Source organism: Salvelinus namaycush, unplaced genomic scaffold (assembly GCF_016432855.1).
Source record: "Salvelinus namaycush isolate Seneca unplaced genomic scaffold, SaNama_1.0 Scaffold273, whole genome shotgun sequence".
Lineage (NCBI taxonomy): Eukaryota > Metazoa > Chordata > Actinopteri > Salmoniformes > Salmonidae > Salvelinus > Salvelinus namaycush.
Window position 1 is genome coordinate 197,345 of NW_024059597.1, and position 26,127 is coordinate 223,471.

The 26,127-nt window shown below is 46.2% G+C and overlaps 3 protein-coding genes across 3 annotated transcripts; all 3 read left to right on the plus strand.

Annotated features, from left to right (window-relative positions):
- The first annotated feature begins 7,163 nt into the window (after positions 1–7,163).
- On the plus strand, positions 7,164–10,079 carry LOC120039461 (saxiphilin-like). Its single transcript, XM_038984853.1, has 6 exons — positions 7,164–7,215; positions 7,904–8,035; positions 8,130–8,219; positions 9,488–9,622; positions 9,826–9,915; positions 10,072–10,079. The coding sequence occupies exons 1-6, from the start codon at positions 7,164–7,166 to the stop codon at positions 10,077–10,079; spliced, it is 507 nt and encodes a 168-aa protein (XP_038840781.1).
- A 1,029-nt stretch (positions 10,080–11,108) lies between these two features.
- On the plus strand, positions 11,109–20,162 carry LOC120039463 (equistatin-like). The gene is made up of 4 exons (XM_038984854.1): positions 11,109–11,238; positions 11,432–11,521; positions 19,839–19,970; positions 20,065–20,162. Exons 1-4 carry the CDS (start codon positions 11,109–11,111, stop codon positions 20,160–20,162), a joined length of 450 nt encoding a protein of 149 aa, XP_038840782.1.
- A 1,265-nt stretch (positions 20,163–21,427) lies between these two features.
- LOC120039464 (saxiphilin-like) lies at positions 21,428–23,446 on the plus strand. The gene is made up of 4 exons (XM_038984855.1): positions 21,428–21,557; positions 21,771–21,860; positions 23,049–23,183; positions 23,349–23,446. Exons 1-4 carry the CDS (start codon positions 21,428–21,430, stop codon positions 23,444–23,446), a joined length of 453 nt encoding a protein of 150 aa, XP_038840783.1.
- Positions 23,447–26,127: the final 2,681 nt, after the last annotated feature.

The window sequence follows — 26,127 nt, forward strand, 5'->3', positions numbered from 1 at the left end:
ATGGTCAGGATTCACTAAGAGACAGGAGAATATAACACCACTGGTCAGGATTCACTAAGAGACAGGAGAACATAACACCATGGTCAGGATTCACTAAGAGACAGGAGAATATAACACCACTGGTCAGGATTCACTAAGAGACAGGAGAATATAACACCACTGGTCAGGATTCACTAAGAGACAGGAGAACATAACACCACTGGTCAGGATTCACTAAGAGACAGGAGAACATAACACCATGGTCAGGATTCACTAAGAGACAGGAGAACATAACACCATGGTCAGGATTCACTAAGAGACAGGAGAACATAACACCACTGGTCAGGATTCACTAAGAGACAGGAGAACATAACACCATGGTCAGGATTCACTAAGAGACAGGAGAACATAACACCATGGTCAGGATTCACTAAGAGACAGGAGAACATAACACCACTGGTCAGGATTCACTAAGAGACAGGAGAACATAACACCACTGGTCAGGATTCACTAAGAGACAGGAGAACATAACACCATGGTCAGGATTCACTAAGAGACAGGAGAACATAACACCACTGGTCAGGATTCACTAAGAGACAGGAGAACATAACACCATGGTCAGGATTCACTAAGAGACAGGAGAACATAACACCACTGGTCAGGATTCACTAAGAGACAGGAGAATATAACACCATGGTCAGGATTCACTAAGAGACAGGAGAACATAACACCACTGGTCAGGATTCACTAAGAGACACGAGAACATAACACCACTGGTCAGGATTCACTAAGAGACACGAGAACATAACACCACTGGTCAGGATTCACTAAGAGACAGGAGAACATAACACCATGGTCAGGATTCACTAAGAGACAGGAGAACATAACACCACTGGTCAGGATTCACTAAGAGACAGGAGAATATAACACCATGGTCAGGATTCACTAAGAGACAGGAGAATATAACACCATGGTCAGGATTCACTAAGAGACAGGAGAACATAACACCACTGGTCAGGATTCACTAAGAGACAGGAGAACATAACACCATGGTCAGGATTCACTAAGAGACAGGAGAACATAACACCACTGGTCAGGATTCACTAAGAGACAGGAGAACATAACACCACTGGTCAGGATTCACTAAGAGACAGGAGAACATAACACCATGGTCAGGATTCACTAAGAGACAGGAGAATATAACACCACTGGTCAGGATTCACTAAGAGACAGGAGAATATAACACCACTGGTCAGGATTCACTAAGAGACAGGAGAACATAACACCATGGTCAGGATTCACTAAGAGACAGGAGAACATAACACCACTGGTCAGGATTCACTAAGAGACAGGAGAACATAACACCATGGTCAGGATTCACTAAGAGACAGGAGAACATAACACCACTGGTCAGGATTCACTAAGAGACAGGAGAATATAACACCACTGGTCAGGATTCACTAAGAGACAGGAGAACATAACACCATGGTCAGGATTCACTAAGAGACAGGAGAACATAACACCATGGTCAGGATTCACTAAGAGACAGGAGAATATAACACCACTGGTCAGGATTCACTAAGAGACAGGAGAATATAACACCATGGTCAGGATTCACTAAGAGACAGGAGAACATAACACCATGGTCAGGATTCACTAAGAGACAGGAGAATATAACACCACTGGTCAGGATTCACTAAGAGACAGGAGAACATAACACCACTGATCAGGATTCACTAAGAGACAGGAGAATATAACACCACTGGTCAGGATTCACTAAGAGACAGGAGAACATAACGAACAAACCACAAAATGTACATGTTGACCCATAATAGATTCGTTTAAAAACCCATCCATCTATTCCACTGTCCTGTTCTTCCATAAATACAGAAACTCCTTTCCCCTACCCTCTAACTCTCTTCTCTCCCCTCCACTCTCTCTTTCTCTCTCTCTTCTCCCTTCCCCCTCTCTCTCTTCTCTCCCCTCTTCTCATCCACACATTTGTCTCATATCTTATTTTCTTGTACCACGTCACTTCAGACTCCATCCATCTATTCCATTGTATTGTTCCTCCAGAAATACAGAAAGTCATTTTGATGACATGGTGTGGTGAGAGAGAGGCTTCACCTTCACAAAGAAAGGGATGCTAGCTAATCACCCTCCCCCCTTCTCTCCGCCTCACATCCCCTCATCTCCTCATAAAGGAATGCTGCTGGTCCTACAACATATTTCTCCTCCAATACATCAGCCTTAAGACATTGACCCATCACCTCTCCTCCTTCCCTCTCCTCTTCTCCTCTCCCCCCTCTCCTAACAACACAACCCTGGTCCTACTACATATCTCCCTTCCAGCCCTTCAGCCTTAAGACATTGACCCTTCACCTCACCTGTAATAGAATGAATAGAATGAAGACGTTGTAGAATTCGACAGTCATTCCTGTTCTATTTCAACGTTCCGTGCTGGCTGGACCGGACCGGCAGCCTTACAAGGTGTGATGTTAGGAATATCTATTTTATTGATGCATATTAGAAGCCTGGATAATACAAGTTACATTACGTTTTCTTCGATAGGTCCATTATGTAGTTTGGTGTATGACTGGACTCATTTCAGATAGAAAGTCACGTTATAGATCTGTCATTCCCATGGGAAGTGAGTCAATAAGTTGTAGATCTATTCTATTCTATGTGCACTATGGTCTCTCTAACCTTACTCTTTGACATTTTTGGTTATTGGAAATATACATTACAGTGGTTTAGATGGTACAGTGATTCTCTACATGTTACATTGATGGTTGTGTCACATCAACTGAAATCAGGAGGATATTTAAGAATATTAGAAACCAACCAACTTCCTACAAACTTCTGCTAACATTAGCCACCGCTACCCGAGAATGATTGGGAGTGGTGGGGCAGGCTGTGCCTGTACTCCTCTCCCTGTCTTGCATTTTCAACGGTCTGAAGGGTGCTGGAAATTATTATCTTGTTAATGCAAAGACCAGGAAACTCTGGAAAAAAATACAAGTCGATTCTTTAAATTCATTGTAAAATAAGGTTACAAACAGCAACACTGTAACACAGTAACATATGTACTCAATTACATGGGTAGCATTACAAATCACAACTTCCTATCTTTATAGTGCCCTACTTTTGACCAAAGTCATATGGGCCCTGGTCAAAAGTAGGGCACAATATCATAGGCGATAGGGAGCCATTTGTGACAGCCTTGGTGGGTCCCTAAGGGGTGTAGTGGCCCATCTCTGATACAGTGATTTGGGGTGAATAAAGCTCATCATTAGCTAACAGACAGACAGCAGGGTTGGCACTTAATTCAAATAGAACACAGTTCATTCAAATGAATTAAAAATTCCAGAGTTAGCTGGTGACATCACAATGATGACAAGAGGTTTTCCTGCTCATTATTTATCTCCTTCTGAAATGTCATTGTGTTTCCAAGACATTGTAATGCACTTCAGACTACATCTTCATAATATTTAGTCATAGGGTGGATATGTTACGGGACTTTTATGAATAATGACTAAAATATGTATACATTTGACTTATTATAACTTAATTATAACTAAACAGAATACTACTATGTTACTGTATGGATGAATGAAACTTATTATAATCATAATGCTGAATATAATGTGTGTAATTTTAATCAAGAATTGGAACAAGGACTGTCTGTTCCTTGTTAGAAAGAATGGAGTTATCATCAGACAGGCTGGAATGATGTGTTCCTTGTTAGAAAGAATGGAGTCGTCATCAGACAGGCTGGAATGATGCGTTCCTTGTTAGAAAGAATGGAGTTATCATCAGACAGGCTGGAATGATGCGTTCCTTGTTAGAAAGAATGGAGTTATCATCAGACAGGCTGGAATGATGCGTTCCTTGTTAGAAAGAATGGAGTTATCATCAGACAGGCTGGAATGATGCGTTCCTTGTTAGAAAGAATGGAGTCGTCATCAGACAGGCTGGAATGATGCGTTCCTTGTTAGAAAGAATGGAGTTATCATCAGACAGGCTGGAATGATGCGTTCCTTACAGGACATTCTGTCTCTACCCAGGGAGGGGAGAAACCTTGGGCTGGTTGTAGATTGTTTAACAGGTGGCAGACAATAAGGAAGCTGTGAACAGTATTGCCATTGTATCCGAGAGGAGGAAGGACATTTTAAAACCTATCACGTCATTATTATTATATAACCTGATGTAAATTGTAATATGATCAGTACTCTCGAGAATAAACGCTATTGATTGATTGATTTTGAGACTGGTTTCTGTCCATTTATGCAAATAAGTATCTTACAAATTCTTATGAATGGGCGTGTTTTAATTGAATTGTTTGCTAACATATAGGAAAAATAGAGGGAGGGGTCTGACTGGACGGGTCCTTAAATAGGAGTTGAGGGAGAGGTAGAACTCAACTCACAGGCAGGACAGAGAGAGACCCAGTGAAGACCTTTGAAGATCTCTGAAGAAGTGAAGCTACAACTGAAGACTTCAGAAGGTGAGATTTCAACATCTGTTCATCTAATACTGTACCTGACTGCGTCCCAACTGACCGCCTATTCCCTTTGTAGTGAGCTACTTTAGACAAGGGTCCATATTACCTTTGTGGCCCTGAGCTATTCTCTATGTAGTTCACTGTGGGCCCTGGTCCAAAGTAGTGTACTACATAGGGGATAAGAAGCCATTTGGGAAGCATCCATGTTCCTGTGTGCAAGGAGAATCTATTGTAAGTGGTTGAAGAGATGATACCTGGGATCACCAGGACCGAGTTGGGAAAATGCTGCCTTAGCAGTTGCATAAGTTTTGTAGCTTACACAGGGTTTCCTTAACCTCTCTGTCACGAATCCCTCCGGTACTGTTGCTCTTTCCGTGCACCGGTTTCGGAGGCCAACGTCACCGGCCTCTAGGAACTGAACTGTGTCATTGCCCACACCTGGTCCACATATTCTCCCCTGAAAAGTAATTGTATGTTTGTGCCCTTTGTTCTCATTCGATTTATTGTTCCAATGTCCGTTGGTCGTGTGAGTACCTGTGCCTTGTTTTGGCTTTCGTGCCGCTTGTATTGTGCATAGATGATTACGGGTCTCGTCCCGTGTTGTATCATTGTGCGCTTCTGTTTTCGGGTCTCCTCCTGTGTATTTATTCGAGGTACTCCTCGCTCTTTTGAATGGGTTTCAGCCCTGTGTTTTGTATATGTGATTTATGCTGCAGTAGTTTATGTGTCGGGGGGCTAGTGGTTAGAGTGTTGGACTAGTAACCGAAAGGTTGCAAGATCGAATCCCCGAGCTGACAAGGTACAAATCTGTCGTTCTGCCTCTGAACCCACTGTTCCTAGACCGTCATTGAAAATAAGAATTTGTTCTTAGCTGACTTACCTAGTTAAATAAAGGTAAAATAAAACATATAGGCCTATGGGCTCAGCTACATGAGGTGTGGCACTATGATTTGAAGAAGTAGCCCAAAAAAAAGGTATGTGCTGTTTCTTGAATTCCACTGGGCATCATTCACAACTGATGGGCTAATATTGTCACCCATCAGACTATTCTTGATTTAATCTTGTCTTTAAATGTACTAAATGTGTGAAATTTGTTCTGATTTAGAATGGACAATTCTCATGCAAACAGGGGCCATAATGTATTAGGTGAATTTAGATTTTGGCTACTAGATGGCAGCAGTGTAAGTGCAAAGTTTTGCATTTCTATTCAAAATGTTGTATAAAGTCTGCCCATATGTGCCTAATTGATCAATATATACATTTTCAAGTAGATAACTGTACACTCTCCTCAAACAATAGCATGCCATTTTTTTCACTGTAACAGCTACTGTAAATTGGACGGTGCAGTTTGATTAACAAGAAGTTCAGCTTTCTGCCCGAATAAGACATGTCTATGTCCTGGGAAATGTTGTTGTTAATTACAACCTCATGCTAATCACATTAGCGCACGTTAGCTCAACCATCCCGCAGGGGCTACACCGATCCCGAGGTTGAATTGAAAAATTTAGTATGTGTGTGTGTGCGCTCGCTCGCTCGCTCGTGCTAGTGTGAGATCCTAGACCCATTATAACCTCACCACTATTCCCCTACATGACCCCATCTGATCCTAGACCCATTATAACCTCACCACTATTCCACTACATGGCCCAATCTGATCCTAGACCCATTATAACCTCACCACTATTCCACTACTTGGCCCAATCTGATCCTAGACCCATTATAACCTCACCACTATTCCACTACTTGGCCCAATCTGATCCTAGACCCATTATAACCTCACCACTATTCCACTACATGACCCCATCTGATCCTAGACCCATTATAACCTCACCACTATTCCACTACATGACCCTATCTGATCCTAGACCCATTATAACCTCACCACTATTCCACTACTTGGCCCAATCTGATCCTAGACCCATTATAACCTCACCACTATTCCCCTACATGACCCCATCTGATCCTAGACCCATTATAACCTCACCACTATTCCACTACATGACCCCATCTGATCCTAGACCCATTATAACCTCACCACTATTCCACTACTTGGCCCAATCTGATCCTAGACCCATTATAACCTCACCACTATTCCCCTACATGACCCCATCTGATCCTAGACCCATTATAACCTCACCACTATTCCACTACATGACCCTATCTGATCCTAGACCCATTATAACCTCACCACTATTCCACTACTTGGCCCAATCTGATCCTAGACCCATTATAACCTCACCACTATTCCCCTACATGACCCCATCTGATCCTAGACCCATTATAACCTCACCACTATTCCACTACATGACCCTATCTGATCCTAGACCCATTATAACCTCACCACTATTCCACTACTTGGCCCAATCTGATCCTAGACCCATTATAACCTCACCACTATTCCCCTACATGACCCCATCTGATCCTAGACCCATTATAACCTCACCACTATTCCACTACCTCAGTACTGGGTTTTGGCAGAAGACTAGTAGCACTGTGTTACCCATACTCGGTTCTTGGGGTCCTCAGTACTGGGTTTAGAAAATGCTGCTTTGGCAGTTGCTTAAGTTTTGTACCTTACAGTGTGTTTCCTTAACCTCTCCTCTAGTACCCACAGCCATTCCAGATTTAAAATGCTCAACTAATCTCACTCTTTCTCTCTCTCTCTCAGGAGATGATCACCATGGTGATATTGACCATCATTCTGCTTGTCAGCACAGCTTCTGCTCTGGGAGGTAAGCGTGACATACCTCACACCTACTCACCTACATTTTAATAAAAACATTTGTTGGTGTTGCTCTGTCCTACTTCACACACATGTAGGTATTAATACGCAGGTGTGATTTGGAAATGCTTCTGTTCATAACCGGTTCTCCATGGGACACCCTCTGAGAGGTCAGACATTATCAACCTTGACACTGGAGAAAGGAAGGTTGTACCTTGCTGAAGGGTACATAGGCAGATATATCAACTTGTCAGCGCACTGATTTGAACTACTGGCCCAACTCTCAAACAGCAGGCTACCTGCCACTCCTCTAGTTCCAGAGATGAATATTGGTGTCTAGATGCTGGACTGAGGTATTCTGATATGAATGGTTTAATCATTCAACTGGATGTATGATTGGATTGTCTACCAACTATCAGGAAATAACACTGATACAATTTCCAGTCTTAGTTTCATCAGCTCTTCTACAAAACACAGAAACAGAATTGATTCCACAGGCCTTTTAAACAAGTAGCAGAACTACAATATTTAGACAGGAAGTACCTAGGTTGCATCTGAAATGGAACCCTAATCCGTATAAACTACTTCTGAATAGGGCCCATAGTGGACGCACTCCAAGATTCCAGAATGTATGTCCAGAAATGTATATTGTCCTGTAATGTTATGTCCACATTACAATGTATGTTACCTGTGTCCAGATGTTATGATACGACCCAAGACCCCATGTGAGGATGCTAGAGATGCCGCTTTAAATGGCTCAATTGGAGCCTACGTCCCCACATGTGACGGCAATGGACAATACACCCCCGAGCAATGTTGGGGCTCTACAGGTTAACACTGGTGCACACGCACAAAATAATCAATTCAGTTGAATGTGACAATTCAATGTGTTTATATTGTATATGCAACATGTCTTTCTGGTAGGTTACTGTTGGTGTGTGAACAGTTCTGGACAGAAGATCCCGGGTACTGAGACTCCACCAGGCACTGATAGAATCAACTGTACCACCCAGAGTAAGTGAGGCCATGTGGTCTCATCCAACACCATCACCACTTTAAACTCCAACACATCACTACTCTTGCTTCCTACCTTGGATCTCTTTATGCTTTCTTTACAAGATGCTCCACTGATTTCAGAATCATGACATCTCCTCTTCCTGTGTCTTTCTGTGTCATGATCTCTTTTCTTCCTGTCTTTCAGTATCATGATCTCTCTTCTTCCTGTGTTTTTCCACTACCGACCATTCAGGTCATTAACCCTCATCCTCCCGCTACATTCCATCAGAACTGACAGCCATATTGTTCCCAATCCAGCACAGCTGTTGCTTCACCAACTCTTTCTTAATTTCCTGCATTTTTTCTGCACTACTCGCCGCCATTTCGGACCTCCAACTCTCCGGGCGGGGTTCCAGAGGGAGGGTTCTGACTAGACGGGTCCTTAAAAAGGAGAGGAGGGAGAGGTAGAATTTAACTCACAGGCAGGACAGAGAGAGAAAGAGAGAGACCCAGTGAAGACCTTTGAAGATCTCTGAAGGAGTGAAGCAACAACTGAAGATTTCAGAAATGTACATCTGAAATGGCTTCCTATTCAGTATAGGGCACTGCTTCTGACCAGGGCCAATAGGGGAACAGGGTCCCATATAGGATGCAGTCTCCTGACCAGGGCCCAAAGTGGAACAGGGTCCCATATAGGATGCAGTCTCCTGACCAGGGCCAATAGGGGAACAGGGTCCCATATAGGATGCAGTCTCCTGACCAGGGCCCAAAGGGGAACAGGGTCCCATATAGGATGCAGTCTCCTGACCAGGGCCCAAAGGGGAACAGGGTCCCATATAGGATGCAGTCTCCTGACCAGGGCCCAAAGGGGAACAGGGTCCCATATAGGATGCAGTCTCCTGACCAGGGCCCAAAGGGGAACAGGGTCCCATATAGGATGCAGTCTCCTGACCAGGGCCAATAGGGGAACAGGGTCCGATATAGGATGCAGTCTCCTGACCAGGGCCAATAGGGGAACAGGGTCCCATATAGGATGCAGTCTCCTGACCAGGGCCAATAGGGGAACAGGGTCCCATATAGGATGCAGTCTCCTGACCAGGGCCAATAGGGGAACAGGGTCCCATATAGGATGCAGTCTCCTGACCAGGGCCCAAAGGGGAACAGGGTCCCATAGGGGACGCAACCCAAGATTCCAGATGCAGCCAGAGCTTCCAGGATGTTTGTCCAGCAATGTATGTTATACTATGTAATGTTATCGTTACAAAGAATCTTATCTGTGTGTTTAGATGGTATGATACGACCCAAGACCCCCTGTGAGATTGCTAGAGATACTGCGATGAAAATAGTCATGCCTGGAGTCTACGTCCCCACGTGTGACAACGATGGACAATACACCCATGAACAATGTTCAGGCTCTACAGGTTAAAACACACACACACACACACACACACACACACACACACACACACACACACACACACACACACACACACACACACACACACACACACACACACACACCATAAATGCTCCAATTGAGTTGAACGTGACAATTCAATATGTTACAGTAAAATGTGTAAATATTATATATTTAACAGGTTATTAACATGTCCATTTCTGGTAGGTTACTGTTGGTGTGTGAACACTTCTGGACAGAAGATCCCGGGTACTGAGACTCCTCCAGGCACTCCTAGAATCAACTGTACCACCCAGAGTAAGTGAGGCCCTGTGGTCTCATCCAACACCATCACCACTTTAACCTCCAACACATCACTACTCTTGCTTCCTACCTTGGATCTCTTTATGCTTTCTTTACAAGATGCTCCACTGATTTCAGAATCATGACATCTCCTCTTCCTGTGTCTTTCAGTATCATGATCTCTCTTCTTCCTGTGTTTTTCCACTACCGACCATTCAGGTCATTAACCCTCATCCTCCCGCTACATTCCATCAGAACTGACAGCCATATTGTTCCCAATCCAGCACAGCTGTTGCTTCACCAACTCTTTCTTAATTTCCTGCATTTTTTCTGCACTACTCGCCGCCATTTCGGACCTCCAACTCTCCGGGCGGGGTTCCAGAGGGAGGGATCTGACTGGACGGGTCCTTAAAAAGGAGAGGAGGGAGAGGTAGAATTTAACTCACAGGCAGGACAGAGAGAGAAAGAGATAGACCCAGTGAAGACCTTTGAAGATCTCTGAAGGAGTGAAGCAACAACTGAAGATTTCAGAAATGTACATCTGAAATGGATTCCTATTCAGTATAAGGCACTGCTTCTGACCAGGGCCAATAGGGGAACAGGGTCCCATATAGGATGCAGTCTCCTGACCAGGGCCAATAGGGGAACAGGGTCCCATATAGGATGCAGTCTCCTGACCAGGGCCAATAGGGGAACAGGGTCCCATATAGGATGCAGTCTTCTGACCAGGGCCAATAGGGGAACAGGGTCCCATATAGGATGCAGTCTCCTGACCAGGGCTAATAGGGGAACAGGGTCCCATATAGGATGCAGTCTCCTGACCAGGGCCAATAGGGGAACAGGGTCCCATATAGGATGCAGTCTTCTGACCAGGGCCAATAGGAGAACAGGGTCCCATATAGGATGCAGTCTCCTGACCAGGGCCAATAGGGGAACAGGGTCCGATATAGGATGCAGTCTCCTGACCAGGGCCCAAAGGGGAACAGGGTCCCATATAGGATGCAGTCTCCTGACCTGTGCCAAAGGGGAACAGGGTCCCATATAGGATGCAGTCTCCTAACCAGGGCCCAAAGGGGAACAGGGTCCCATAGGGGACGCAACCCAAGATTCCAGATGCAGCCAGAGCTTCCAGGATGTTTGTCCAGCAATGTATGTTATACTATGTAATGTCATTGTTACAAAGAATCTTATCTGTGTGTTTAGATGGTATGATACGACCCAAGACCCCCTGTGAGATTGCTAGAGATACTGCGATGAAAATAGTCATGCCTGGAGTCTACGTCCCCACGTGTGACAACGATGGACAATACACCCATGAACAATGTTCAGGCTCTACAGGTTAAAACACACACACACACACACACACACACACACACACACACACACACACACACACACACACACACACACACACACACACACACACACCATAAATGCTCCAATTGAGTTGAACGTGACAATTCAATATGTTACAGTAAAATGTGTAAATATTATATATTTAACAGGTTATTAACATGTCCATTTCTGGTAGGTTACTGTTGGTGTGTGAACAGTTCTGGACAGAAGATCCCGGGTACTGATTCTCCACCAGGCACTCCTATAATCAACTGTACCACACAGAGTAAATGAGGCCCTGTGGTCTCATCCAACACCATCACCACTTTAAACTCCAACACATCACTACTATTGCTTCCTACCTTGGATCTCTTTATACTTTCTTTACAAGATGCTCCACTGATTTCAGTATCATGACATCTCTTCTTCCTGTCTTTCTGCATCACGATCTCTCTTCTTCCTGTATCCTTCTGTCATGACATCTCTTCATCGCTTCTAATTTAATTGTAATTATGGCAGCTGTGGTCCTCCATAGACATCGAAATGTCATTCCAATATACATACAGGAGTTCAGCAGAGTCCACAATCAGAACCATGCTACTCTGAGGCTGAAGAATTGTTCCAGGCCACAGAGGGATGAAAGACCCCTTTACTGAGTCTACAGCTTCACATTTCACTAAATCATTCTGTTTGCTTCATGCATTATATCATCCTGTAAAATAAAGTACATGCTCTTCATCTTTACATGAGTAAATGTATTAGAAGTTGTAGGATGACTTGATGATTCATATCTCCTGGTTGTGTTTCATGTTGATGCCATCTGATCTTTTAGGGCCAGACTGATCTATTCATGTTCAGGGTACTTCATGTTCATGCCCATATTTGGAGGCAGGGAGGAAACTTGCCAGAACATGGTCAGTACAGTATTAGCTAGAATGGGTGATTCACATCATTGCCCTCTGTGAACAGGACATCCAAGAAGGGAAATTAATAACTTTAGTGGGGTAAGTAAATGTTCAGCCTATAATTTGCTAACTAGTTAATTTTATAACTAAAACACACCACATGACAAAGTATGTGGTCACCTGCTCATCAAACATCTCATTCCAAAATCATGGAGTCGCCCCCCCCCCCTTAACAACCTCCAGTGTTCTGGGGAGGCCTTGCACTAGATGTCAGAACATTGCTGTGGGGGACGTGCTTCCATTCAGCTACAACAGCTTTAGTGAGGTCTGGCACTGATTTTAGGCCTGGCTCACAGTTGGCGTTCCAATTCATCCCAAAAGTATTCGATGGGGTTGAGATCAGGGCTCTGTGCAGTCCAGTCAAGTTCTTCCACACCAATCTCGACAAACCGTTTATGTATAAACCTGAACGGGGGATTGTCATGCTGCAACAGGAAAGGGCCTTCCCCAAACTCATGCCACAAATTGGAAGCACAGAATCGTCTACAATGTCATAGTACGCAGTAGCATTAAGATTTCCCTTCACTGGAACTAAGGGGCCCGAACCATGAACAACAGCACCAGACCATTATTCCTCCTCCACCAAACTTTATTTGGCACTATGCATTCGGGCAGGTCGCATTCTCCTGGCATTTCTCCAAACAAATGTCAAAGAAAAGCTCTCCCTCACACACACACACACACACACACACACACACACACACACACACACACACACACACACACACACACACACACACACACACACACACACCCCCCCCCCCCCCCCCCAAGGATGGAGTGACACAGTGCGGTGCTTTTAAGACACACAGAGCCGGCAATGGCATTACCATTCTCTCTAGGCTGTGCCGAGTTCAACGAGATGCCCCGCTAGACCGTAGCTCGCTCGGTCTGAGCGCAGCGAGCGTGAATAAAAGTAGCGAGAGAACTTAGTGTTAGAAGCACAATTTGCCAATCTGTGCAAGCCTAACCTTGACCATGTGGCATTACAACGTTAGTGATTAAGACAGTAGCCTAACCTTGACCATGTGGCATTACAACGTTAGTGATTAAGACAGTAGCCTAACCTTGACTATGTGGCATTACAACGTTAGTGATTAAGACAGTAGCCTAACCTTGACCATGTGGCATTACAACGTTAGTGATTAAGACAGTAGCCTAACCTTGACCATGTGGCATTACAACGTTAGTGATTAAGACAGTAGCCTAACCTTGACCATGTGGCATTACAACGTTAGTGATTAAGACAGTAGCCTAACCTTGACCATGTGGCATTACAACGTTAGTGATTTAGACAGTAGCCTAACCTTGACCATGTGGCATTACAACGTTAGTGATTTAGACAGTAGCCTAACCTTGACCATGTGGCATTACAACGTTAGTGATTAAGACAGTAGCCTAACCTTGACCATGTGGCATTACAACGTTAGTGATTAAGACAGTAGCCTAACCTTGACCATGTGGCATTACAACGTTAGTGATTAAGACAGTAGCCTAACCTTGACCATGTGGCATTACAACGTTAGTGATTTAGACAGTAGCCTAACCTTGACCATGTGGCATTACAACGTTAGTGATTAAGACAGTAGCCTAACCTTGACCATGTGGCATTACAACGTTAGTGATTTAGACAGTAGCCTAACCTTGACCATGTGGCATTACAACGTTAGTGATTAAGACAGTAGCCTAACCTTGACCATGTGGCATTACAACGTTAGTGATTTAGACAGTAGCCTAACCTTGACCATGTGGCATTACAACGTTAGTGATTAAGACAGTAGCCTAACCTTGACCATGTGGCATTACAACGTTAGTGATTTAGACAGTAGCCTAACCTTGACCATGTGGCATTACAACGTTAGTGTCACGCCCTGGCCTTAGTATTCTTTGTTTTCTTTATTATTTTAGTTAGGTCAGGGTGTGATATGGGGAATGTTTGTGTTTTATCGGTTTTGGGTGGTTATATGGTAAAGGGGGTGTTGGGTGTAGTGTATGGGTTTGTGTTGAGTGTATGTGTCTAGCTGTGTCTATGTTGGTGTAGTTGTCTAGGAGAGTCTATGGTTGCCTGAATGGGTTCCCAATTAGAGACAGCTGATTTCTGTTGTCTCTGATTGGGAGCCATATTTAGGGTAGCCATAGACTTTCGTTTGATGTGGGTAATTGTCTATGTTGAACGTTTGTAGCCTGTGTGTGTGCACTACGTTATTAGCTTCACGGTCGTTTATTGTTTTTGTTAGTTTGTAAGTGTTTTTGTTTCGTTTTTGCCTTCTTCTAAAATAAATGAAGATGGCTTATTTTCCAAATGCTGCGTTTTGGTCCGTCAATCCGCCACACGACCGTGACAGAATTACCCACCAATACAGGACCAAGCGGCATGTAAAGCGGCAACAGGACCCACCTACACAGGATTCTTGGACATGGGAGGAGATACTGGATGGTAAGGGGCCTTGGGCACAACCGGGAGAATATCGCCTTCCTCGTGAAGAGCTGGAGGCAGCTAAAGCCGAGAGGAGGCGATATGAGGAGGCAGCACGGAAACAAGGCTGGAAGCCCGTGAGTACAACCCAAACATTTCTTGGGGGGGGCCTTAAAGGGAGTGTGGCGAAGTCAGGTAGGAAACCTGCGCCTACTCCCTGTACTTACCGTGGAGAGCGAGAGTACGGGCAGACACCGTGTTACGCAGTAGAGCGCACGGTGTCTCCTGTACGCGTGCATAGCCCGGTTCGGTACATTCCAGCTCCACGTATCGGCCGGGCTAGATTGAGCTTTGAGCCGTATGTCATGAAGCCGGCCCAACGCATCTGGTCACCAGTGCTTCTCCTCGGGCCGGCGTACATGGCACCAGCCTTACGCATGGTGTCCCCGGTTCGCCTACATAGCCCGGTGCGGGTTATTCCACCTCCCCGCACTGGTCAGGCGACGGGGGAGCATACAACCAGGTAAGGTTGGGCAGGCTCGGCGCTCAAGGGAGCCAGTACGCATGCACGGTCCGGTATTTCCGGCGCCACCTCCCCGCCCCTACCCAGTACCACCAGTGCCTCCTCCACGCACTAGCCCTATGGTGCGTGTCTCCAGCCCTTTACCACCAGTGCATAAACCACGCACCAAGCCTCCTGTGTGTCCCCAGAGTCCTGTGCGTCCTGTTGCTGCTCCCCGCACTAGCCCTGAGATGCGTGTCCCCAGTCCGGTACCACCAGTTCCGGCACCACGCACTAGGCCTAATGTGCGCTCCCAGGGTCCAGTATGCCCTGTTCCTTCTCCCCGCACTAGCCCTGAGATGCGTGTCCCCAGCCCGGTACCACCAGTTCCGGCACCACGCACCAGGCCTACAGTGCGCCTCAGCCGGCAAGAGGCTGCCGTCTGCACAGCGATGCCTGAACTGCCCGTCTGCCAAGCGCCATCTGAGCCATCCGTCTACCCAGCGCCATCTGAGCCATCCGTCTACCCAGCGCCATCTGAGCCATCCGTCTGCCCCGAGCCATTAGAGCCGCCCGTCTGTCCCGAGCCGTCAGAGCCGTTCGTCAGTCAGGAGCCGCTAGAGCCATTCGTCAGACAGGATCTGCCAGAGCCGCCAACCAGACAGGATCTGCCAGAGCCGCCAACCAGACAGGATCTGCCAGAGCCGCCAACCAGACAGGATCTGCCAGAGCCGCCAACCAGACAGGATCTGCCAGAGCCGCCAGCCAGACAGGATCTGCCAGATCCGTCAGCCAGCCATGAGCAGCCAGATCCGTCAGCCAGCCATGAGCAGCCAGATCCGTCAGCCAGCCATGAGCAGCCAGATCCGTCAGCCAGCCATGAGCAGCCAGATCCGTCAGCCAGCCATGAGCAGCCAGATCCGTCAGCCAGCCATGAGCAGCCAGATCCGTCAGCCAGCCATGAGCAGCCAGATCCGTCAGCCAGCCATGGGCCGTCCCTCAGTCCGGAGCTGCCGTCCCTCAGTCCGGAGCTGCCGTCCCTCAGTCCGGAGCTGCCGTCCCTCAGTCCGGAGCTGCCGTCCCTCAGTCCGGAGCTGCAGTCCCTCAGTCCGGAGCTGCAGTCCCTCAGTCCGGAGCTGCCGTTCTTCAGTCCGGAGCTGCCCCTTATCCTGGTGCTGCCCCTTATCCTGGTGCTGCCCCTTATCCTGGTGCTCTCCCTTATCCTGGTGCTGCCCCTTAGTCCGGAGCTGCCCCTTAGTCCGGAGCTGCCCCTTAGTCCGGAGCTGCCCCTTAGTCCGGAGCTGCCCCTTAGTCCGGAACTGCCCCTTAATGCAGTGGGGTTAATGTGGAGGGGGGTCATTTGGAGGAAGCTAAGGAGGCGGTTAGTGACTGTGGTGGGGTGGGGACCACGACCAGTGCCGGAGCCGCCACCGTGGAAGGAAGCCCACCCAGACCCTCCCCTAGACTGTGTGCTGGTGCGCCCGGAGTTCGCACCTTAAGGGGGGGGTTATGTCACGCCCTGGCCTTAGTATTCTTTGTTTTCTTTATTATTTTAGTTAGGTCAGGGTGTGACATGGGGAATGTTTGTGTTTTATCGGTTTTGGGTGGTTATATGGTAAAGGGGGTGTTGGGTGTAGTGTATGGGTTTGTGTTGAGTGTATGTGTCTAGCTGTGTCTATGTTGGTGTAGTTGTCTAGGAGAGTCTATGGTTGCCTGAATGGGTTCCCAATTAGAGACAGCTGATTTCTGTTGTCTCTGATTGGGAGCCATATTTAGGGTAGCCATAGACTTTCGTTTGATGTGGGTAATTGTCTATGTTGAACGTTTGTAGCCTGTGTGTGTGCACTACGTTATTAGCTTCACGGTCGTTTATTGTTTTTGTTAGTTTGTAAGTGTTTTTGTTTCGTTTTTGCCTTCTTCTAAAATAAATGAAGATGGCTTATTTTCCAAATGCTGCGTTTTGGTCCGTCAATCCTCCACACGACCGTGAAAGTTAGTGATTAAGACAGTAGCCTAACCTTGACCATGTGGCATTACAACGTTAGTGATTTAGACAGTAGCCTAACCTTGACCATGTGGCATTACAACGTTAGTGATTTAGACAGTAGCCTAACCTTGACCATGTGGCATTACAACGTTAGTGATTTAGACAGTAGCCTAACCTTGACCATGTGGCATTACAACGTTAGTGATTAAGACAGTAGCCTAACCTTGACCATGTGGCATTACAACGTTAGTGATTAAGACAGTAGCCTAACCTTGACCATGTGGCATTACAACGTTAGTGATTTAGACAGTAGCCTAACCTTGACCATGTGGCATTACAACGTTAGTGATTTAGACAGTAGCCTAACCTAACCTGTTAACGTTAGATAGCTACAACTAGTGGATATAATTTTAGATAAAAGTAATCTATAGACATTTCAAATCATTTACTACCATGTCTAACATACAAAAAATATCAGTAAGCAAATTTATTTTTTAAACAACGAGAAACGAGGCCTACCATGCATTTATAACGAGGCCCACCCATTTATAACGAGGCCCACCCATTTATAACGAGGCCCACCATGCATTTATAACGAGGCCCACCATGCATTTATAACGAGGCCCACCATGCATTTATAACGAGGCCCACCATGCATTTATAACGAGGCCCACCATGCATTTATAACGAGGCCCACCATGCATTTATAACGAGGCCCACCATGCATTTATAACGAGGCCCACCCATTTATAACGAGGCCCGCCACCCATTTATAACGAGGCCCGCCACCCATTTATAACGAGGCCCGCCACCCATTTATAACGAGGCCCGCCACCCATTTATAACGAGGCCCGCCACCCATTTATAACGAGGCCCGCCACCCATTTATAACGAGGCCCACCCATTTATAACGAGGCCCACCCATTTATAACGAGGCCCACCCATTTATAACGAGGCCCGCCACCCATTTATAACGAGGCCCGCCACCCATTTATAACGAGGCCCGCCACCCATTTATAACGAGGCCCGCCACCCATTTATAACGAGGCCCGCCACCCATTTATAACGAGGCCCGCCACCCATTTATAACGAGGCCCGCCACCCATTTATAACGAGGCCCGCCACCCATTTATAACGAGGCCCACCCATTTATAACGAGGCCCACCCATTTATAACGAGGCCCACCCATTTATAACGAGGCCCGCCACCCATTTATAACGAGGCCCGCCACCCATTTATAACGAGGCCCGCCACCCATTTATAACGAGGCCCGCCACCCATTTATAATGAGGCCCGCCACCCATTTATAACGAGGCCCACCCATTTATAACGACGCCCACCCATTTATAACGACGCCCACCCATTTATAACAAGGCCCACCCATTTATAACGAGGCCCACCCATTTATAATGAGGCTCGTCATGCATTTATAACGAGGCCCACCCATTTATAACGAGGCCTACCCGTTTATAACGAGGCCCACCCGTTTATAACGAGGCCCACCCGTTTATAACGAGGCCCACCCGTTTATAACGAGGCCCACCCTGCATTTATAACGAGGCCCACCCTGCATTTATAACGAGGCCCACCCTGCATTTATAACGAGGCCCACCCTGCATTTATAACGAGGCCCACCCTGCATTTATAACGAGGCCCACCCTGCATTTATAACGAGGCCCACCCTGCATTTATAACGAGGCCCACCCTGCATTTATAACGAGGCCCACCCTGCATTTATAACGAGGCCCACCCTGCATTTATAACGAGGCCCACCCTGCATTTATAACGAGGCCCACCCGTTTATAACGAGGCCCACCCGTTTATAACGAGGCCCACCCGTTTATAACGAGGCCACCGCATATCCCTGCATTTATAACGAGGCCCACCCTGCATTTATAACGAGGCCCACCCTGCATTTATAACGAGGCCCACCCTGCATTTATAACGAGGCCCACCCATTTATAACGAGGCCCACCCATTTATAACGAGGCCCACCCTGCATTTATAACGAGGCCCACCCATTTATAACGCTTCTGCTCTGGGAGGTAAGCGTGACATACCTCACACCTACTCACCTACATTTTAATAAAAACATTTGTTGGTGTTGCTCTGTCCTACTTCACACACATGTAGGTATTAATACGCAGGTGTGATTTGGAAATGCTTCTGTTCATAACCGGTTCTCCATGGGACACCCTCTGAGAGGTCAGACATTATCAACCTTGACACTGGAGAAAGGAAGGTTGTACCTTGCTGAAGGGTACATAGGCAGATATATCAACTTGTCAGCGCACTGATTTGAACTACTGGCCCAACTCTCAAACAGCAGGCTACCTGCCACTCCTCTAGTTCCAGAGATGAATATTGGTGTCTAGATGCTGGACTGAGGTATTCTGATATGAATGGTTTGATCATTCAACTGGATGTATGATTGGATTGTCTACCAACTATCAGGAAATAACACTGATACAATTTCCAGTCTTAGTTTCATCAGCTCTTCTACAAAACACAGAAACAGAATTGATTCCACAGGCCTTTTAAACAAGTAGCAGAACTACAATATTTAGACAGGAAGTACCTAGGTTGCATCTGAAATGGAACCCTAATCCGTATAAACTACTTCTGAATAGGGCCCATAGTGGACGCACTCCAAGATTCCAGAATGTATGTCCAGAAATGTATATTGTCCTGTAATGTTATGTCCACATTACAATGTATGTTACCTGTGTCCAGATGCTATGATACGACCCAAGACCCCATGTGAGGATGCTAGAGATGCCGCTTTAAATGGCTCAATTGGAGCCTACGTCCCCACATGTGACGGCAATGGACAATACACCCCCGAGCAATGTTGGGGCTCTACAGGTTAACACTGGTGCACACGCACAAAATAATCAATTCAGTTGAATGTGACAATTCAATGTGTTTATATTGTATATGCAACATGTCTTTCTGGTAGGTTACTGTTGGTGTGTGAACAGTTCTGGACAGAAGATCCCGGGTACTGAGACTCCACCAGGCACTGATAGAATCAACTGTACCACCCAGAGTAAGTGAGGCCATGTGGTCTCATCCAACACCATCACCACTTTAAACTCCAACACATCACTACTCTTGCTTCCTACCTTGGATCTCTTTATGCTTTCTTTACAAGATGCTCCACTGATTTCAGAATCATGACATCTCCTCTTCCTGTGTCTTTCTGTGTCATGATCTCTTTTCTTCCTGTCTTTCTGCATCATGATCTCTCTTCTACCAGTGTTTTTCCACTACCGACCATTCAGGTCATTAACCCTCATCCTCCCGCTACATTCCATCAGAACTGACAGCCATATTGTTCCCAATCCAGCACAGCTGTTGCTTCACCAACTCTTTCTTAATTTCCTGCATTTTTTCTGCACTACTCGCCGCCATTTCGGACCTCCAACTCTCCGGGCGGGGTTCCAGAGGGAGGGTTCTGACTAGACGGGTCCTTAAAAAGGAGAGGAGGGAGAGGTAGAATTTAACTCACAGGCAGGACAGAGAGAGAAAGAGAGAGACCCAGTGAAGACCTTTGAAGATCTCTGAAGGAGTGAAGCAACAACTGAAGATTTCAGAAATGTACATCTGAAATGGCTTCCTATTCAGTATAGGGCACTGCTTCTGACCAGGGCCAATAGGGGAACAGGGTCCCATATAGGATGCAGTCTCCTGACCAGGGCCCAAAGTGGAACAGGGTCCCATATAGGATGCAGTCTCCTGACCAGGGCCAATAGGGGAACAGGGTCCCATATAGGATGCAGTCTCCTGACCAGGGCCCAAAGGGGAACAGGGTCCCATATAGGATGCAGTCTCCTGACCAGGGCCCAAAGGGGAACAGGGTCCCATATAGGATGCAGTCTCCTGACCAGGGCCCAAAGGGGAACAGGGTCCCATATAGGATGCAGTCTCCTGACCAGGGCCCAAAGGGGAACAGGGTCCCATATAGGATGCAGTCTCCTGACCAGGGCCAATAGGGGAACAGGGTCCGATATAGGATGCAGTCTCCTGACCAGGGCCAATAGGGGAACAGGGTCCCATATAGGATGCAGTCTCCTGACCAGGGCCAATAGGGGAACAGGGTCCCATATAGGATGCAGTCTCCTGACCAGGGCCAATAGGGGAACAGGGTCCCATATAGGATGCAGTCTCCTGACCAGGGCCCAAAGGGGAACAGGGTCCCATAGGGGACGCAACCCAAGATTCCAGATGCAGCCAGAGCTTCCAGGATGTTTGTCCAGCAATGTATGTTATACTATGTAATGTTATCGTTACAAAGAATCTTATCTGTGTGTTTAGATGGTATGATACGACCCAAGACCCCCTGTGAGATTGCTAGAGATACTGCGATGAAAATAGTCATGCCTGGAGTCTACGTCCCCACGTGTGACAACGATGGACAATACACCCATGAACAATGTTCAGGCTCTACAGGTTAAAACACACACACACACACACACACACACACACACACACACACACACACACACACACACACACACACACACACACACACACACACACACACACACACACACACACACCATAAATGCTCCAATTGAGTTGAACGTGACAATTCAATATGTTACAGTAAAATGTGTAAATATTATATATTTAACAGGTTATTAACATGTCCATTTCTGGTAGGTTACTGTTGGTGTGTGAACACTTCTGGACAGAAGATCCCGGGTACTGAGACTCCTCCAGGCACTCCTAGAATCAACTGTACCACCCAGAGTAAGTGAGGCCCTGTGGTCTCATCCAACACCATCACCACTTTAACCTCCAACACATCACTACTCTTGCTTCCTACCTTGGATCTCTTTATGCTTTCTTTACAAGATGCTCCACTGATTTCAGAATCATGACATCTCCTCTTCCTGTGTCTTTCAGTATCATGATCTCTCTTCTTCCTGTGTTTTTCCACTACCGACCATTCAGGTCATTAACCCTCATCCTCCCGCTACATTCCATCAGAACTGACAGCCATATTGTTCCCAATCCAGCACAGCTGTTGCTTCACCAACTCTTTCTTAATTTCCTGCATTTTTTCTGCACTACTCGCCGCCATTTCGGACCTCCAACTCTCCGGGCGGGGTTCCAGAGGGAGGGTTCTGACTAGACGGGTCCTTAAAAAGGAGAGGAGGGAGAGGTAGAATTTAACTCACAGGCAGGACAGAGAGAGAAAGAGATAGACCCAGTGAAGACCTTTGAAGATCTCTGAAGGAGTGAAGCAACAACTGAAGATTTCAGAAATGTACATCTGAAATGGATTCCTATTCAGTATAAGGCACTGCTTCTGACCAGGGCCAATAGGGGAACAGGGTCCCATATAGGATGCAGTCTCCTGACCAGGGCCAATAGGGGAACAGGGTCCCATATAGGATGCAGTCTCCTGACCAGGGCCAATAGGGGAACAGGGTCCCATATAGGATGCAGTCTTCTGACCAGGGCCAATAGGGGAACAGGGTCCCATATAGGATGCAGTCTCCTGACCAGGGCTAATAGGGGAACAGGGTCCCATATAGGATGCAGTCTCCTGACCAGGGCCAATAGGGGAACAGGGTCCCATATAGGATGCAGTCTTCTGACCAGGGCCAATAGGAGAACAGGGTCCCATATAGGATGCAGTCTCCTGACCAGGGCCAATAGGGGAACAGGGTCCGATATAGGATGCAGTCTCCTGACCAGGGCCCAAAGGGGAACAGGGTCCCATATAGGATGCAGTCTCCTGACCTGTGCCAAAGGGGAACAGGGTCCCATATAGGATGCAGTCTCCTAACCAGGGCCCAAAGGGGAACAGGGTCCCATAGGGGACGCAACCCAAGATTCCAGATGCAGCCAGAGCTTCCAGGATGTTTGTCCAGCAATGTATGTTATACTATGTAATGTCATTGTTACAAAGAATCTTATCTGTGTGTTTAGATGGTATGATACGACCCAAGACCCCCTGTGAGATTGCTAGAGATACTGCGATGAAAATAGTCATGCCTGGAGTCTACGTCCCCACGTGTGACAACGATGGACAATACACCCATGAACAATGTTCAGGCTCTACAGGTTAAAACACACACACACACACACACACACACACACACACACACACACACACACACACACACCATAAATGCTCCAATTGAGTTGAACGTGACAATTCAATATGTTACAGTAAAATGTGTAAATATTATATATTTAACAGGTTATTAACATGTCCATTTCTGGTAGGTTACTGTTGGTGTGTGAACAGTTCTGGACAGAAGATCCCGGGTACTGATTCTCCACCAGGCACTCCTATAATCAACTGTACCACACAGAGTAAATGAGGCCCTGTGGTCTCATCCAACACCATCACCACTTTAAACTCCAACACATCACTACTATTGCTTCCTACCTTGGATCTCTTTATACTTTCTTTACAAGATGCTCCACTGATTTCAGTATCATGACATCTCTTCTTCCTGTCTTTCTGCATCACGATCTCTCTTCTTCCTGTATCCTTCTGTCATGACATCTCTTCATCGCTTCTAATTTAATTGTAATTATGGCAGCTGTGGTCCTCCATAGACATCGAAATGTCATTCCAATATACATACAGGAGTTCAGCAGAGTCCACAATCAGAACCATGCTACTCTGAGGCTGAAGAATTGTTCCAGGCCACAGAGGGATGAAAGACCCCTTTACTGAGTCTACAGCTTCACATTTCACTAAATCATTCTGTTTGCTTCATGCATTATATCATCCTGTAAAATAAAGTACATGCTCTTCATCTTTACATGAGTAAATGTATTAGAAGTTGTAGGATGACTTGATGATTCATATCTCCTGGTTGTGTTTCATGTTGATGCCATCTGATCTTTTAGGGCCAGACTGATCTATTCATGTTCAGGGTACTTCATGTTCATGCCCATATTTGGAGGCAGGGAGGAAACTTGCCAGAACATGGTCAGTACAGTATTAGCTAGAATGGGTGATTCACATCATTGCCCTCTGTGAACAGGACATCCAAGAAGGGAAATTAATAACTTTAGTGGGGTAAGTAAATGTTCAGCCTATAATTTGCTAACTAGTTAATTTTATAACTAAAACACACCACATGACAAAGTATGTGGTCACCTGCTCATCAAACATCTCATTCCAAAATCATGGAGTCGCCCCCCCCCCCTTAACAACCTCCAGTGTTCTGGGGAGGCCTTGCACTAGATGTCAGAACATTGCTGTGGGGGACGTGCTTCCATTCAGCTACAACAGCTTTAGTGAGGTCTGGCACTGATTTTAGGCCTGGCTCACAGTTGGCGTTCCAATTCATCCCAAAAGTATTCGATGGGGTTGAGATCAGGGCTCTGTGCAGTCCAGTCAAGTTCTTCCACACCAATCTCGACAAACCGTTTATGTATAAACCTGAACGGGGGATTGTCATGCTGCAACAGGAAAGGGCCTTCCCCAAACTCATGCCACAAATTGGAAGCACAGAATCGTCTACAATGTCATAGTACGCAGTAGCATTAAGATTTCCCTTCACTGGAACTAAGGGGCCCGAACCATGAACAACAGCACCAGACCATTATTCCTCCTCCACCAAACTTTATTTGGCACTATGCATTCGGGCAGGTCGCATTCTCCTGGCATTTCTCCAAACAAATGTCAAAGAAAAGCTCTCCCTCACACACACACACACACACACACACACACACACACACCCCCCCAAGGATGGAGTGACACAGTGCGGTGCTTTTAAGACACACAGAGCCGGCAATGGCATTACCATTCTCTCTAGGCTGTGCCGAGTTCAACGAGATGCCCCGCTAGACCGTAGCTCGCTCGGTCTGAGCGCAGCGAGCGTGAATAAAAGTAGCGAGAGAACTTAGTGTTAGAAGCACAATTTGCCAATCTGTGCAAGCCTAACCTTGACCATGTGGCATTACAACGTTAGTGATTAAGACAGTAGCCTAACCTTGACCATGTGGCATTACAACGTTAGTGATTAAGACAGCAGCCTAACCTTGACCATGTGGCATTACAACGTTAGTGATTAAGACAGTAGCCTAACCTTGACCATGTGGCATTACAACGTTAGTGATTAAGACAGTAGCCTAACCTTGACCATGTGGCATTACAACGTTAGTGATTAAGACAGTAGCCTAACCTTGACCATGTGGCATTACAACGTTAGTGATTTAGACAGTAGCCTAACCTTGACCATGTGGCATTACAACGTTAGTGATTAAGACAGTAGCCTAACCTTGACCATGTGGCATTACAACGTTAGTGATTTAGACAGTAGCCTAACCTTGACCATGTGGCATTACAACGTTAGTGATTAAGACAGTAGCCTAACCTTGACCATGTGGCATTACAACGTTAGTGATTTAGACAGTAGCCTAACCTTGACCATGTGGCATTACAACGTTAGTGATTAAGACAGTAGCCTAACCTTGACCATGTGGCATTACAACGTTAGTGATTTAGACAGTAGCCTAACCTTGACCATGTGGCATTACAACGTTAGTGTCACGCCCTGGCCTTAGTATTCTTTGTTTTCTTTATTATTTTAGTTAGGTCAGGGTGTGATATGGGGAATGTTTGTGTTTTATCGGTTTTGGGTGGTTATATGGTAAAGGGGGTGTTGGGTGTAGTGTATGGGTTTGTGTTGAGTGTATGTGTCTAGCTGTGTCTATGTTGGTGTAGTTGTCTAGGAGAGTCTATGGTTGCCTGAATGGGTTCCCAATTAGAGACAGCTGATTTCTGTTGTCTCTGATTGGGAGCCATATTTAGGGTAGCCATAGACTTTCGTTTGATGTGGGTAATTGTCTATGTTGAACGTTTGTAGCCTGTGTGTGTGCACTACGTTATTAGCTTCACGGTCGTTTATTGTTTTTGTTAGTTTGTAAGTGTTTTTGTTTCGTTTTTGCCTTCTTCTAAAATAAATGAAGATGGCTTATTTTCCAAATGCTGCGTTTTGGTCCGTCAATCCGCCACACGACCGTGACAGAATTACCCACCAAT

Coding starts and splice junctions, on each gene's coding strand:
- LOC120039463 (XM_038984854.1), top strand. CDS start 11,109: ATGATACGACCCAAGACCCCCTGTGAGATTGCTAGAGATACTGCGATG. Junction 11,239..11,431: donor ACAATGTTCAGGCTCTACAG/GTTAAAACACAC, acceptor CATTTCTGGTAG/GTTACTGTTGGTGTGTGAAC. Junction 19,971..20,064: donor GCAATGTTGGGGCTCTACAG/GTTAACACTGGT, acceptor TCTTTCTGGTAG/GTTACTGTTGGTGTGTGAAC.
- LOC120039461 (XM_038984853.1), top strand. CDS start 7,164: ATGGTGATATTGACCATCATTCTGCTTGTCAGCACAGCTTCTGCTCTG. Junction 7,216..7,903: donor CACAGCTTCTGCTCTGGGAG/GTAAGCGTGACA, acceptor ACCTGTGTCCAG/ATGTTATGATACGACCCAAG. Junction 9,623..9,825: donor ACAATGTTCAGGCTCTACAG/GTTAAAACACAC, acceptor CATTTCTGGTAG/GTTACTGTTGGTGTGTGAAC.
- LOC120039464 (XM_038984855.1), top strand. CDS start 21,428: ATGATACGACCCAAGACCCCCTGTGAGATTGCTAGAGATACTGCGATG. Junction 21,558..21,770: donor ACAATGTTCAGGCTCTACAG/GTTAAAACACAC, acceptor CATTTCTGGTAG/GTTACTGTTGGTGTGTGAAC. Junction 23,184..23,348: donor ACAATGTTCAGGCTCTACAG/GTTAAAACACAC, acceptor CATTTCTGGTAG/GTTACTGTTGGTGTGTGAAC.